The sequence below is a fragment of the Chroicocephalus ridibundus genome, chromosome 2 (genome assembly GCF_963924245.1).
Source record: "Chroicocephalus ridibundus chromosome 2, bChrRid1.1, whole genome shotgun sequence".
Taxonomy (NCBI): Eukaryota; Metazoa; Chordata; class Aves; order Charadriiformes; family Laridae; genus Chroicocephalus; species Chroicocephalus ridibundus.
This window is the reverse complement of record NC_086285.1, coordinates 155,234,689-155,249,490: the sequence shown is the minus strand read 5'-3', so window position 1 is coordinate 155,249,490 and position 14,802 is coordinate 155,234,689. Positions and strand designations below refer to the sequence as shown.

Genomic DNA, 14,802 nt, shown 5'->3' with positions numbered 1-14,802 from the left:
CACCGTCAAACGTTGATGACTGACAAGCAGTCCCCAAAATAGCCCCATTAGAAGTCACCGAGGAATGATATTTTAAGAGTATTTTTGCAAGCATGGCTCAGTATGTGTGTGCGCATGCATATGTATGCTAGAATGTATACATTGATATCACAGTAGGATGTGTATATATTAGAATATGCATAGTTTAGAACCACTTAAACAGAATGGTTAAGAGCTAACTAATTGTTCATTGTTTTAGAGGACAGAACTCTTGTAGAAATACTTCAATAGCCACGATCAAGACAAACAAACTTTGATGAAGTCTCAAGGAGCGAAATACTTGTTTGTATGTTAATCCACTTGCTTTAAGTAAGAACCTAAGTGTATTCTAAATTGGAGGGAAGCGACCTGCCGTTTGGAAGTTCGTTCAGTTCTAGATAATTTATTTTTAAAACAAAGCCTGCTACAACTCAAAAAGAAATGACACAAGTTTGCTGCTGTTTCTTTGCAAATGAAAAAGCAGCACATTCTTCTGTGTCTTTATAGTCCTTGTTCAGGACTTTGTTTACCGCACAGTACGCAGTGACTCTGGAGGTGGGAGTTCCCTTATAAAAACCACAAGCTTTGTGAAGAGCATTGTTTCACGTAATCTATACGGTGTATTAACATTTTTCAAAAACAGCACAATGCTGCTGTGCCGTACAAATATTTTTTTTCTCTTTAAAAGATGTATTAAAATGGGAGTTAGAGTGCAGAAAATACTGAGTGCTGCTCCTGGCTTGTTCCCTGCCTCATCTGGGTTATGCACCTTTCCACTCTCTGGGTGGTGAAACAAGGATGCTGTCACTGACCTCATTTGTAAAATGCTGTGAGATCTCCTGCCAAAAAGCGCTCTGTAAGTAATAAGCAATGTTTCACCAATTACCACAATGTACTTTGAAAATCCAGGCCTGTATAGTTTGTTTCCATTGATAGCTGCCTACAAGAACAAGTCCAAACTCAAGTTCATACGGCAGTGGGGGAGCAGTGTTGCTCATGGGAAGACAGACCAGGGTGTGGTAGCTGTGCATGGTCATAACCATCATCGGACAGAAATGGCTAAATCATAACCGTCAGGGAGACGGCTTTTTCTCGCAGCTCAGAAAAAAATTGATGTGATTGGGAATGTACCTATCTACAAACATAGTTTTCTTATTCACCAGACCTGCATCATCTGACATGGAATTTTCTTTTCAGTACCTGAAGTTGAATCCTCGGTGCATCCTGGAGCGGCTAAATAAGAGCCTTTATTTTCAGACAGTGCTGAGCTCCAGCAGCTTTACTGAGGAAACATGCGTTATTATGTTGGCTCAGGGCTTTCTCAAAAATCAACCCACTTTTTAAGCTATCCAAACAGTGATTTAGGACCCTGAACAGTTCAGCTGCTGAGTTTGGAAAATCATGACCTTTTCTATCTTTAGAGCAGTGTCTACGTGGAGACCTCCCCTTCCCAAAATGGACAAACACGAGGTCAGCGGTCCTCGCTCTCCCAGCCCCAAAGAGCAGCGCTGATCGAGTCACCTTCTGTTCTGGATTCTGTTCTGGTTTAACCAATTAATTAAAATCCCTTAATTGTTAGTTAAGCTCCAAATTGCAGGATTTTGTAATTGCATAACAAATATTTGTACTACAATACTTGAACCTCAAACTGAATAAATTCCACTGAAGTAATTACTTTTCTGCTACAGAAAGGGGTCGTTGTGTGTCCCAGAGATCAGGCAACAATACACAGGACAGAAGTACGTGCTTAGGCTCAGATCCCAGGTTGAATTCATGTGGGTGACATTCAGGGGCAGTCACTGTATGTGTATAATGAGAAAGCACAACTTTGATACAGAACAGATACAGAATAGAGGGATGGGCAATGACCAGGGCTTGGTTTTATAATGACTACATAAAGATAAACAGACTATTACTTAGTGGGTTATTTAGCAAATGTTTAAGTAAAAGTGGCCCACAAAGCTATAAAGAGCACACAAAGCCATACTAATAACTAATAACTTCGCTGAGAACAGAGCTGAAATAGCTGCAGCTGCCTCTCAAAGCATTTTTGTTGTTGTTAGCAAAGGTGTTGGCACACATCCCATAACCACGACGGACAGGATTCAAGATTCATTTTCTTGAAAGCTGTGTTCGTCTGTGCTTTTCAAACCACAGTGGTGGGATAGAAGCCCACAGGATGGTCTAGTAAGCATGTGTTTTGGAAAAAAAAAAAAATCTTTATCCACAGAAGTTTGGAAAACGGTAAAAGATGCCTGCCAGCAGCAATCACGCGGTTGTGGTTAGCACTTCCTTGCTGCTGCTGTTAGCAGGATCTAAATGGAGCATTGAGGACATTGGTAACTCCTGCAGAAGGCCAATTGCGGTGGGCTTCTGGTTGGTGCTTCGTGGTGTCTCTGAAACCACAGGGCAATCCTAAGAAAACTCCTCCATTTGGGATGAGGGTGGTTTTCATTTAGCTCTGTATGTGTAAAATAAGCACATTGAGAAACTCTGGGCATGCTGTGATATCCAGCTAAAGAAGGCAGCAGCTTATCCCCAGCTTCTCCGCAGTCGTCTCCCATGCAGTTCTGAGTGGTTGCCATGTCGGTGGAATGTTAATGGGCGAATGCTTCTCTTCTTGAAACTCCTATTGACATGCTGGATGTGGGGTTGCATCAGCATTGGCAAATCCCTTTCTCAAGGATTTTACCGTAATGTCAGTACAGACCTGGCTTCAGTTAGAACGATCCTACTGTATTTGGGTGTTGTAAAGGTAAGTTTTTAGTGCTGGGTCTTGATATTAGTATCCTTCTTTTTAATTCATTGCTAACACTAATCGAGGTAATAAATTTAGCTGCCTAACAGTATCTGTGTGAACATAATGTTTTCCCCCCCCCCCCCGTTTTTCTAGAATTATTGAAGTTCATTCACCTGATGCCAAGCACACCGTGGTGCTCAGGAGTAAGGATTCGGCTACAGCCCAGGCCTGGTTCAATGCCATCCACTCCAGCGTCAATGAGCTCATCCCCAGGGTGATTGCAGAGGTCAGAGACCAGCTGGGTAAAACAGGGATTGCTGGAAGTCGAGAGATTAGGCATCTAGGTTGGCTTGCAGAAAAGGTAATGAAAACATTTTCATTTCTAAGTGCTCTCTTTCTCACTTGCTCTTTCTTCCTGAATTCAGCCTCCTCTGGAAATGGAGAGGCTAAATGAGGTTCTGGGGTTTGATTTAGCTTTCCGTGAAGACCTTTCTTTCCTAAATGTACCAATTTTTGTGCTTTAAAAAAAAAACAAAACAAAACAAAGAACAGCCCCAAAACCTAGAAGGTTCCCTGAGTCTCTGCTTCTGTATGACAATTAGCAAGGACTTTCCTGGGAAATGAAGAGTTTCATGATCTCTCAAGTTCAGGCATCGGACATGAGTCACAAAACCTGACAACAGCCTCCAGCTCCCCTGCTATTATGTCTCCTCTTCACATACATGAGATGTCACCTTCCCAATCCCAGCCTGGGAAGTAACCAGTTACTTGGTCTTTGATCCACCCCTCTGCTGTGCCTGGGAGCTTGTTCTCTAATTGTAACCCTGTGTTTGAGCTGATCTTTGTAGAAGGCTAAGCTTTCAATTGTAACTCTTACCCTGTGTCTTGCACAGTTTGAGTCTCAACGTATTTTACGCCACAGGGGAAAGCTGGTGTTCAGTTTGAAAGTAGTTTGGGATCTATTGACCTGTGGAAAGTCAACCCAGGAATGCACAGGGATGGTATCAGTATGAGATGATTTGGTTTCAAATCAGTAGTCTCAGAATTTGGTTTAGGCACTGTACCAATTGGTAAGTGTGGATTTGCTAAGGTAACAGCATTGGAATTGTGCCTAGAAATAACCTCCCGTCCTGATGTTGCCTGGGTGGCCATTCAGAGCATGGTTGCCTCTGCAGCTGGGGTGTGTAGGGTATGTACATGCTGCCCTTTCAACCTCTGCATCCAAACAGGTATGGAAAGCTGACTGCGATTGTCCGGAAAAAAATACTGTACGTTTTTGCTCCATCTGGGATTTTGTAGATGAAAATACGGGAGCCGCAGCTGCAGGTGCCGTATTTCTATCTAGCGTGCTTTAAGAAGGCACAGCATTAATTTTTAGCAAAACGTGGGTCGGTCCACGCCACTTTTAGTGAGGAAAAGACTGCAAAACCTTTCGGGCAGAATTTGTATGTTTTCCTGTCCCTCCCCCTGCAGAGTGGGGAGGACAGCACAACTCTGTGGCTTAGTGCTGTAGAAAATGTAAAAACTGGGGCAAATAATTTGGGGTTAAAACACCAAAGCATTGGTAAGTAAATTTTAACAGTATTAAATGGTACAGCTGTGGGGTCTTTAATCTTTTTTTTTCCCTTTTGTATCTGTTTCTATAAATTTATGAAAAGCTGAATATAAGAAGCTTTTTCTATTGCAAAATACTGTCCTCTAAAAGGGTAATTGCTCTGTAGCAGATCATATAGATCAGATCATTGTAAGTGGACACATGGCATGCTTCTGGTTTATGAACTTCCTCTCCTTACAGTTAATACACAATATCCCATTCACACACTTCTTTCTCCTCTTTTTTTTGCCTTATGGACTGAGATCTTATTTCATGCTGCTCATTATGGACCAGTTCAAGCTCCTGCTGAATTTAGTGGTGAAACTTGTGTTGCCTTTAATAGGGCCAGGCTGCGGCTCTGTGCACATTCCAGTGTATTTACAGCGTCTGTCATCAAGAATCAGCCTTGAGAGATTTGCAGTGACATTGTTACCCAAAAGTCAACATGTTTTTTTCACTAAACTAACCATCCAGAGCTGTGCAGCAGTTACGGGGTGAGGTCAAAAATTCCCAGCGTCTTATGTTGGAGACGTGTTGAAGAGAAAATTGCTACGTATGGTAAAAAGCAATGTGAAATTGCATTTATTTTGTTACTGAACTGTGGGCTGTAAAGCCTGGGTGAAAGAAAGATAACCTGCAGGGTGGAAGAGGAAGGTATATATGCAAACTGTATATGTACTGTTTCAGAGGAGGTGTTCAAGGCAGCTAGGTGAGGTGCTGACCACTGGGTATTTCCTAGATGCCCCTTGTGCAAAACCTGGGTTTGCCAGTGGGAAGAGATTAAATTCTGCAGTGATTTTTGGAAGCACACCGGGAATACCAGCTTTCTTCTCCTGGGGTGAACTTCCCTACCACATCCACTGCTGGTTGGTTTCTAAATGTTGGAGTTTAGAAAGGGACCGCCTTAGAAAGGGACCTCATACAAAATAAAACATGTGCCTTGCATTCCTCCTAATATTACCATTAATTTTTTTCTCTGTGATATTTTCTGCATATCTTGCTATTTTTCCATGGACTGCAGTGGGAAGAAATCTGAACTCCGTTTTGAAAAGCATCTCAGACTAACTTTTAAGACAGCTTTTATGTCATTGCACTGTTACTTATATAGCATATCGTTACAGTGAATTCTCAGCAAAATGGAATGATGCTAAGTGAGATGAATTCCTCTGCTTGTTTGGGGAATGCAAAATGTAATCCCATAGAAGTTTCACTGTAATTTGCTGTGATTACTCTCTGCTTTCATTAAGCTATTTCCTGGTTTGACATTTTTTATATGTCTCTGCTCTAAACTTAGCTCTAAACTTCAACCTTTATGGTACTACAAAAATAGATTCATTATCGGAGCCTCCCTCAGGTGGGTACCATTAAAATAAATGGTAGGTTATCTAAGGTACCATGCAATTGCATGCTAACAGGATTCTTCCACCTTCGCTGAACTTCCCTGTGAAGACAGCCCTAAATTTCTGGTCTTCAGCATGAAACATCCATCTTGGAGGTCCACCATCAGCTCTCTGGCTGTGCCCCGGGGTGGGCAGTGAGGGTCCGTCGGCAGGTAAAGCAAAGAGCTCTGCATCACTTTAAGAAAGCAAACAATCACTGTGGCATTATTATACGTAAGGAGAAAAACAGCCAGAAGCAATCATTAGAGATGCCATATTCCCTCTTTTATTAAAGCACTAACCTTGTCCTGACCTTGACTGTATGGCAAGGGTTTCTGAAGCCAGCCAAGGATTACAGAGTTACATTAGTCACCAGTGCACTAAAACTTTTGTGTAACTAAGAGACACGTCAAGTACCAGTTTGTAATGAAATGTGTGTGCTCCCCATTACCTTTTCTTTCTTGTATTTGTCTTTTCACTTCAGCAATCCCTGTGCGATTAACAAGCGTGCTGAGTGGGAGGGAACATAGGGGTTTTAATCTTTCCAGGTCTTTCCTTTTATTAATGCTCCCTGTAAAGATAATTTTAGTGACCAAAGACAAAAAAAAAGTTAGTCATGACATCTTAACTGAGGAGCTTTTCCATGGGTGTGTTAATTGCCCCTCTTCTTTCCAGGAATCCTTTCAGTCCTTGTAGAAATGTCATTTCCACCTCTCTTTTCCCCTGCTTTTTTGTAGTTCTGCACATCCTGTGTGGCTTGTAGAGGAGCTGAAACAGGCATCACTGCTTTTCTTCTCACGTTTATCCACCGACCACTGAGTTCCTTTGTGAGGAGCAAACTCGGCTCTAGTGCTGGAGAGCTAAAACACTGAGGAAATGGTAGCTTACTTTATCACTTCATAATGTCTATTCCAATAGACCGGAATATCATTGGCAAAAGCTTTATCTACATTTTTGCCTCTTTAATGCAAACACAAAAAGGTGTTCTGGCAAAAGTGGTTTTGCAAAGGTAGCTTTTGCCAATTCAGCAGTCGCCACACAAGCAAAAGCCTGACCGGTTTCAGGGGGAGCTGAAGCTGTAGCAAGGAGCCAGGCTTGTAGCTGGGTCGGTTAAAAAAGAAAAACTAAATGAAACCCTGAGCTCTGCGTCTCTCCCTGTCCTCGCTCTGCCAGTGACAGTGGAGTTCGAATGTAGGCTTGGAGGAAAGAAAAAGCACTTCTGCAGCCAGAGACTGTTCTCCTTTCTGGATGTCAAATGTCTTACAGGCAGCGGGCTTCTTAAAATTATCACAAAGCTCCTTTGAGAAACTTAAAAATAGGAGTTGCTGCAAGTTGTCTTTTATAATGTTAATATTTGAAGCTGCAGGAAAAGTGTCCTTATGGGCTTTTCTCATTAGACCTTAACCCCAACGCTTGGTTCCTGTTCACGTCGCTCTGCTGCGCCGGGCAGGGGCGTCGCTGCTCCCACAGATCTGATGTGGGGATCAGAGGGGAGAAAACACCTGATATTGGAAGGAAATAACCAAAGCGGCACAGTGAATTGGAGTTGTTTTTCAGCTCCTGACACTATCTCCGAAATGAGAAGTGTGTTAATATATTACAAGCTGTTCAGTCTCCTCAAACCTTAGATAACCATATCATTGTGTTAGAGCCGAAGTGCGAGGCATGGCACAGCAGAGTGATCTTCTTCAGTATCAAACTGTATATTGCAGTATTATATTTATCTTCCTGCTCTCGCTCTAATTCAGAGGAGGCAGTGATAACAGCAAGGTTGTGAGCCGTGCAAGCTGTCCAAACAAGATTTAGGCAAATGACATGAGAGTGTATTTGAGGGTTTTTTTTTCCCCAGTATGAAATTAAAACGTTTCTGTTTTACCATTTCCTTCGGAAGTATATTCACTGGTTAACAGAACAAGTAGACAGCAACAGAGACACATTGTTATTCTCATCACAGATAAATGAGTTTTCAAAGAATGGGAGAGTAGCTTCAGTCTTAAAATTTTATATAGTTTCCAAATTGTAAAAGCAAGCTTAAAATGGCTTTGCATGAGAAAACCACCACCCCATCACATTTGTTAAAACATTTTGCCTTTATTTAACATTGTGAATATCTGATTTTAACCACCTTCCCATGAAGCACAGCAGCTGCCAGGCAACGTTTTCAAACCTCCGGCACGGCCGTGTCCGTGGTTGGGGCTGCCGCCGTCCCCCTCAGCGCTCCGAGCTCTTCCATGGTGGTGGTGGTGGTGGCAGTGCTTCTCTGACCCTGAGCCAGATCAGATAGTCATGCTGGTAGAAAACTCGATACTTTTGGGTGGGGTAGCATTAGCTTTCTGCAGGTTTTATGACAAATGCAAATCCCAGCGCAAGAGAAGCAGGGAGAGCCTGTGGCAGAGGGGCAGGGACTGGGAAACAGGGCTGCCTCGTTAGGCAATGTATAACTCTTCCTCTGGGCTAGCTGCCTCATCAGGCTGCACGGACTGAACCTGTGGCACGTTCAGGAATAAAATTCAGGTTGTAGTGATCCCTAGGTCTGTGTTCTGGCCCTGGAAAGTACCTGTGTGTGCTTAGGCTGAAACTGCAGTGAGTTTTGCGTTGTACTGTGTCTTAACCCCCAGTGCAAATCAGCCTATAGTTGTTAGAAACATGGGTGTTTGCTAAGAAAGCTATTACTCAGATTTCTGATTTCTTTGCAATGAAATTACTTTCCTGTAGGGTGGTCTCCTTTGCAATTTCTAGTATCTAGAGGGTGGGGTGTGTTTTGTTCTTTTGTTTCAGTCTCTGTTTTCTCTAGTAATTACCTATGCACATTTGGAAATACTACCCATCTATAATGCCCAGGAAGAAGAGCAAGGCGATTTGGTCTTGGCCTCCTGTTTTGAGTGGTTAGAGAAGGACCTGATTTCTCCTAATGATAATATACAGCTGGTCATAATCTTAAAATTGATCTGACCTTTTGGAGATTACACATACCTCAAATCAGAAAATCTTCTGCATATATTAAATTAGATATTGTACTTTCAAATCCCAGCTTATTACTTGCTGTGGAGCACTTACATCCAAATGAAGAGTCCTGCTTTTGCCCTGTGTCACTTAACCTTGCGGCTTATTAATTCTGGAACTTACTTGTTTGCTTTGTAAAACACCACAACAGAGTGCTTAATTACATTAACAGTCTTCATTATCTGGGATAACGATCAGCCTGTTCTTAGGAAAGACGTAAACCTGAAATAGCATGAAGAGTAATTTCCTCTCTCAGCTTCAGCAAGGTTCCTCCACAGGCTGCTTTTATTCAGCAGTAACATTGTTCTCTTCTTGCTTTAGGTGCCTTCAGTAAATGGATATATTAAGGGAAACGGGCTGAAAACAGCCGTTTCATTCACTCTGCTGTTCTAAAGGCTTTGCTAGTCTTTATTCTTATATTTAACACATGTGCTATTTCTTCCCATGCCAATGAGGGCCGAGCAAATGATAAATCTAAGTCAAGCAGAAGTGCTCAGTGCGAGGGGATTGGAAAAAAGAGTAAGCGTAAATAAATAACGAAAAATTACAGGAATACGATGGTAAATGCATGAAGGACCTGAGCTCGAAAGTCTGTATTTCTGGGGTACAGTTTGGTTGTTGTAGTGAAGGAAACCCCCTCTATCAGATAATTACGGAGCACAGATAAATAGCGAGTGAGCGCCATTGTGCCTGTGGTAGTCTTCAGGTGTTAAATTGTTCTTGCAGACATTGAGCTGAAGTGTGAAGTTGTGTAAACGGGTATGAATGTGTAAAAGTGTAAATGGGCCCTGCACGTCCCCTTGCCCTTCCCGCAAGGATTGTGTTAGTTCTGGCCAGATCCCAGCGGAGGTAGTCACACCCTGCCTGCTCTCCCTCAGTTTTGATCTAACCATCCTAACTGTCTTAATTTTTTTAATAAAATACAGCATGTTGTTATTGCTGTTCCTGTGAGCACTAGGAATGACAAGAAAGTCCTTTTTTAATGTCATCCTGCCATGGAGTTTTATTCAAGTTCTCTCTTCCTGCATCAGGAGGAATTATGAGCCGGGAGACATGACTCCTGCTCTGGCAGCTCTGCCTGTGCGGGCTGGGGGGGACACGGAGCACAGGTGGGATCCATGTGGTGACCCGTGGCTCTCTGGCGAGAGGGACCTCTGCAGATGTCCTGCCAACAAACCCGGGGCAGGGTTGGAGAGGGGAAATGGTGGGCTTGGAAGAAGGAGAGGATGCTGAAAGGAAACAGGGGGGTTTGCTGCCCCCCCCCGGGGCGTAGGAGCTGTTTCTCTGAGTTCCTCTGCAGGGGCTGTGGGAGCACGTCCCAGCACGGTCCTGAGCACCAGCTGCTTTGCTCAGCGCAGCTGCCGTGGCATGAATGCTTAACTCTTTTTTATACATAACCCGAACCTGAACTGCTGCTCACCTGGGCTGGGATGGATTTTGCTGGACAAGGAACTTTCTAGATTTTGGTAGATGAGGGATTTTCCTCCTAAATTTTCAGGATGTTGGGCCTCTCTCCATCTTTCGCCTCGGCAGCTTCAGTTGGTTCTGTCCAAAAGGGTCCACCTCCCCTTGCTCACGTGCTGGGTCAGCTCACCTTTTGGGGCTTTGCAGGTTTGAAAGCCCATGTTTGAACGTATTTGCAGTCAAGTTCAGTTGGAAAAAAAAAGGCAGGAAAGATACAGGTATGATGTGAAGGAAGGCTTTGATCCCCTTCCTTCAGAAGCAGGTGAAAGGCCTCCTTTTTTCTCTCAGCCTTTGACAGTAAATATTGCAAGAAAGACAGTGGAGAAATTTGAGACAGTGATGCTCCTTGTTTTTCAAATGTGATTTAAATGCAACATGAGCCTCTCCCGAATAAAACACATGTTGCATAAGGAAGCAGAGACCTCTACTAAATCCATATCCAGCCCTGCCATCAGTGGGGAACGGAGGGTTCCCTTCCCAATTATTTTAAGCACTTAAGCACCAAAAAATGGTCTCCTCCTGCCCTGATGTGTTTCTGCCTCCTTCCGCTGGTGCAGGCAAGGTGTCAGCAGTGGCGGGGTAGGAAAGCTGTGGGATGCAGGGTGGGAGAAAGCAGACCAGCACGTTGGTTGGGGAAGGTGTGGAGCTCATCCCTGGCATTTGGAGATGCTGTGGAGTGGTTAATCCAGGGCGCGGAGGCCTCTGTTAAGGCAATGCTTTGGGTCAAACTCAGCTGAAACATAGAGCGAGGCAAATGCAGACTGAGCAGTAGGAAAGCTCTGAGCATCCCCCCCATCAACCGCACTGACCTGAGCAATGCTGTGGGCACCCAGCTCGCCCTCCGGCCCCTGGATCCCACTCCAGTTGTACGGGACAAACAGATTTATTCTTACATGGCTCGGGCTGATCTAACCTGATTACACACCACTGTGATGCGATGGGTGCTGAGAAAGATGGTGTTTTGCAAGAGCTTTGGCCTTGCACTGTCTGCTCATTTGTCTGCACTTTTCTGCTTACTGGCTGCATGTAAGAAGTTTGAAAGGAAAGGAATTGTCTACCTTAGAAAATCCCAGCTTTTCCAAACATTAAGTTCTCATCCAGCTGCTTTTTCTCTGTTTGAAGTTACCTTGTTCTCACTTGCTGGTTTTGCCTCCTGAAGTTAAAAATCACCTTCAGGGGAATGGAGGGGCCCATTGGGGGCGCATTGACCTTCAGGCTCTGCCCAGTATGAATTCCTCTCACCCCAGGCATCAAGGGTTTTTTTCTAGCATATCAATACTCTCATTTCAGCTTTTTGATTAATGGCATGAATAAATAGATTAGAAAGCAGTAGAATAGGCCATAAAACCCCCCTCTTCTCTCTGCCCTGCGTCCCTGCTCCCTCAGGACCCCCAGCTGATCCCCACGGAGAAAACTCCTGACAAAAGCAGAGCCATTCCTAGTAAAAATGCCCAAATTTAGAGGAGAACATTTGTTTTTTCCCCCTGTCTTTCTGCATGGTGTTGCGCCATCCTGCTCGCCCACTCAGCTTGCAAGCAGAGGTGCGTTGTCTCTGCCCACAAGTGCTTTTAGGACAGATGAGCTGGTTAATGTTTGAGGGGTGTAGAGGAGAGTATCGCTCTTACAAGCGATATTGTACAAGCAGAAGCAATATATGTCTTGTATCCTATTTTGCCAAACAACTGTTAGGTGAGAAAAATAAACAGACTTTCTAAAAATACCTTGAGAAGAAGCTGTGTTCTCTGTTGGAAAGAGGGATTGACCTTTAGAAGAATAGAAGAGTTTAAAAAAAAATACTGGAGAGGGAAAATTTATATGCGTTATAATTTTCAGTGTGGCAAGACACTTACTCAATGCAGACTCCACAAATCCAGTCCAATTTTAATCCTCAACCTCTGTTTATGTAATAGGTTCCTAAGGCTATTAACGCCAGCCTTTTACCTTATTATTGTATCCTGTAAAAATAAAATTATACCCATAATACCATGACAGCCTTTACAAAAATGTGCCATTAGACAATTATATTGCAACACAGCAACTCTGGAGACTGCAGGGAAGTATTTCTCGTACAGCCCAATTGTTGTATCAATAGCATTTTCAACACCCTTGGTTACTGAGGAAGAAAGAACACGATGATACCATATGTAAAATAGCATACTTTGAAGTACCGATTTCAGGGCCTGAATGTGGCAAGAGTGCTTGAGTTATGAGTGAAATCCTCGTCAGAACTGTGCTTGAAACAAATCCACAGTTGAAACGGTTTCTCGTATCGTTCCTCTCCTCTCTCCCTCTCTAAAACTAGTGTCTGTTTTATTTTAGTTATTTTAAGACAAGAAATGTTTTGACACTGGAGTTTTAACTAGAAGAAATAATACTGCTGATAAAAAAAAATGTTTTTGTTCCCTTCCCCCAGAACCTTCAGTTCTGAAGATTTATTTCTGCGTGCAGAGTTATCCTCTCTGCTTAACTGGACAGTAACTGATAGCATGCATCAAGATAATTAGTCTAACGAGTCTCCTAAACGCCAAGCCCCACAGCTACCTTTAAGCTCCCCATTGTCTTTACTGTAACGTAAATAAAAGCTTTAGGAAAGGACTGGGAAAAAAAAATAGATAGTGAGGGAGCCTCCTTACCCTCTCCAAGGGGTTTCCTCTTCTCGTTTTTAATGAGGCCCATATTAGTTGTCATTTGTACCTTCCCTGATGAATAGTTTGGAAGAAAAGCTTTCTCTGTGCACAGCAAAATTTGTGCCAAGTTGCTGACCTTTGCTTTTGGTGAGACCTCATTTGAGTCTCGGTCCCAAGCCCAAACATATTGTTGGATCAATCATGTTGATTTTTGGCTCTGATAGTAATGCGCAGCTAATGAGTTGTACGGTGTACACATGAACCTCAGACCCAACAGCACTAATGCCAGGCACGTAGCAAAATCGCGCTGGGGCTGCAGGAAAGACATACAGTGCTGGCATCTTAATAGAAGGAGACAATTAAAGACAGCAGAGCAGTATCACAGGTTCACTGCTTGTGGGATGTAGGACTTAATCAAGGCAGGAAAAACAAACTGTCTTCTGTCTGTTCGGGAAAAAAAAAAAGTCAACACTATAAAGGTGCTTTATGAACTGTGAAATAGAGAGGAAAGCCTGAATGTTTAAACAGTAAGATAATGATTTTACTACCAAAAGGGAATCTACTTTGGGGAACAGCCATTGAATAACATTAGATTTAACCTTGTCGGAGATTACCACCTAATGGTTATCATGGCATTCCAAGGAATTTGAGAGCATTGCTATATTTTTTTGATTAATAGATGCCTTATTTAGCAATACTTAAGCAAAGTTCTCCTATCCTCACAAGTAAAAGTTCCTAAGTTCAAATACCAGAAACAGCCGGCATCACTGGTTCTGAAAGCAGCTGTTTCTGATCACTTCCAAAAGTAACACTTCCCTTGAAGGGCCAGATTTTGATCTCATTTTACAATTGTAAATCTAGGGAGAGACATTATTTTTCTGATCATCCCCGTGGAGAGATGAACAAAAATCCCAACATGCACAGTATCCTTCTCCTGGCTGTTTTCCTCACTTGAAGGATTAGGAAAGGAAAGAAGAGTTGCACAATGACTAAATAAGAAAGTAACATTTTCAGTTTTAATGTAAGCCCTGAACAACCAGCTGCAGGGGACAGAGAAAGAGAGATAGAATAAATGTGATTTCTGCAGGTCACACACAGTTTTATGTCCTACTCTTTGTGCAGTGAGAACCGATCAATACGGCTGGAGGACCGTTACTGCTTCAAACAAAAAAATGAAGTGACATAAAATGGAAAAACCCAAAGTACATAGAGATGCAATCTTTGGTGTTCACGTTAGACTTTGGATACAAGATAGAAAAAACAGCCTGACATGTAACAGGACAGGGTGAGAAGTGGGGTCAGTGGATAGGGGAGTCCAAAGCAGGATCTTCTGGAAGACCAAAGTTCCCTAAATGTATGAGAAACTGCCCCATCTTTGCATCATTCCTGCAAGAGTTCCCTACCAGGAGTCAGCACATGCAGCGTCACCAAGTCCTGGAGAACGTGGGCATAAGAGAAGTGAAGTGGTCTCACACTCAACCGACGCACTGGGGACCTACCCTGTCAGACAACCGTAGGTGTGGAGAAATTAGGTACTGTTACAACACACCTGACCTCATGGCAGAACCTGTTGGGATGATATTGGATTTTTTCCGGCACTAGCCCGACACACAGGAATGATGCAATTTAAATAGAGATGTGCGACACGACCCTTAGTAATAGTCATACAATAGCATCCATGGAAAACTCTGCAGTCCATTTTAGAGCTGCTTTTGCTGAAATGTCCCACGGAGTCATGGCTTTTTCTGTGACATTAATAGTGACATTAAGTATCTTGCTCTTCTAACCCAGTGATGCTATCAGTTTTACTGAGGTACAGCTTAGTCTTTTTTTCAGGAAAGTCGGCAGCAGTAGAGTCACAGGTATTACAAATGATAGAAATTAAACTTCTCGGAGATGGGGGATTGGAAAAGGCAGAAGAAATTGGTAAAAAAAAAGCAGTGCTTAGATGACACGCTGTTATGAAGAGTGAGACAT

The 14,802-nt window shown here is 43.0% G+C and overlaps 1 protein-coding gene across 1 annotated transcript in view; it reads left to right on the top strand.

Annotated features, from left to right (window-relative positions):
- The window catches only part of SNTB1 (syntrophin beta 1), a 117,027-nt gene that overhangs the window by 71,667 nt on the left and 30,558 nt on the right, over positions 1-14,802 (top strand). Inside the window, exon 3 of the mRNA XM_063327474.1 lies at positions 2,912-3,119. Coding sequence (XP_063183544.1) covers positions 2,912-3,119 — 208 coding nt within the window. The remainder of the gene's footprint in view (positions 1-2,911; positions 3,120-14,802) is intronic.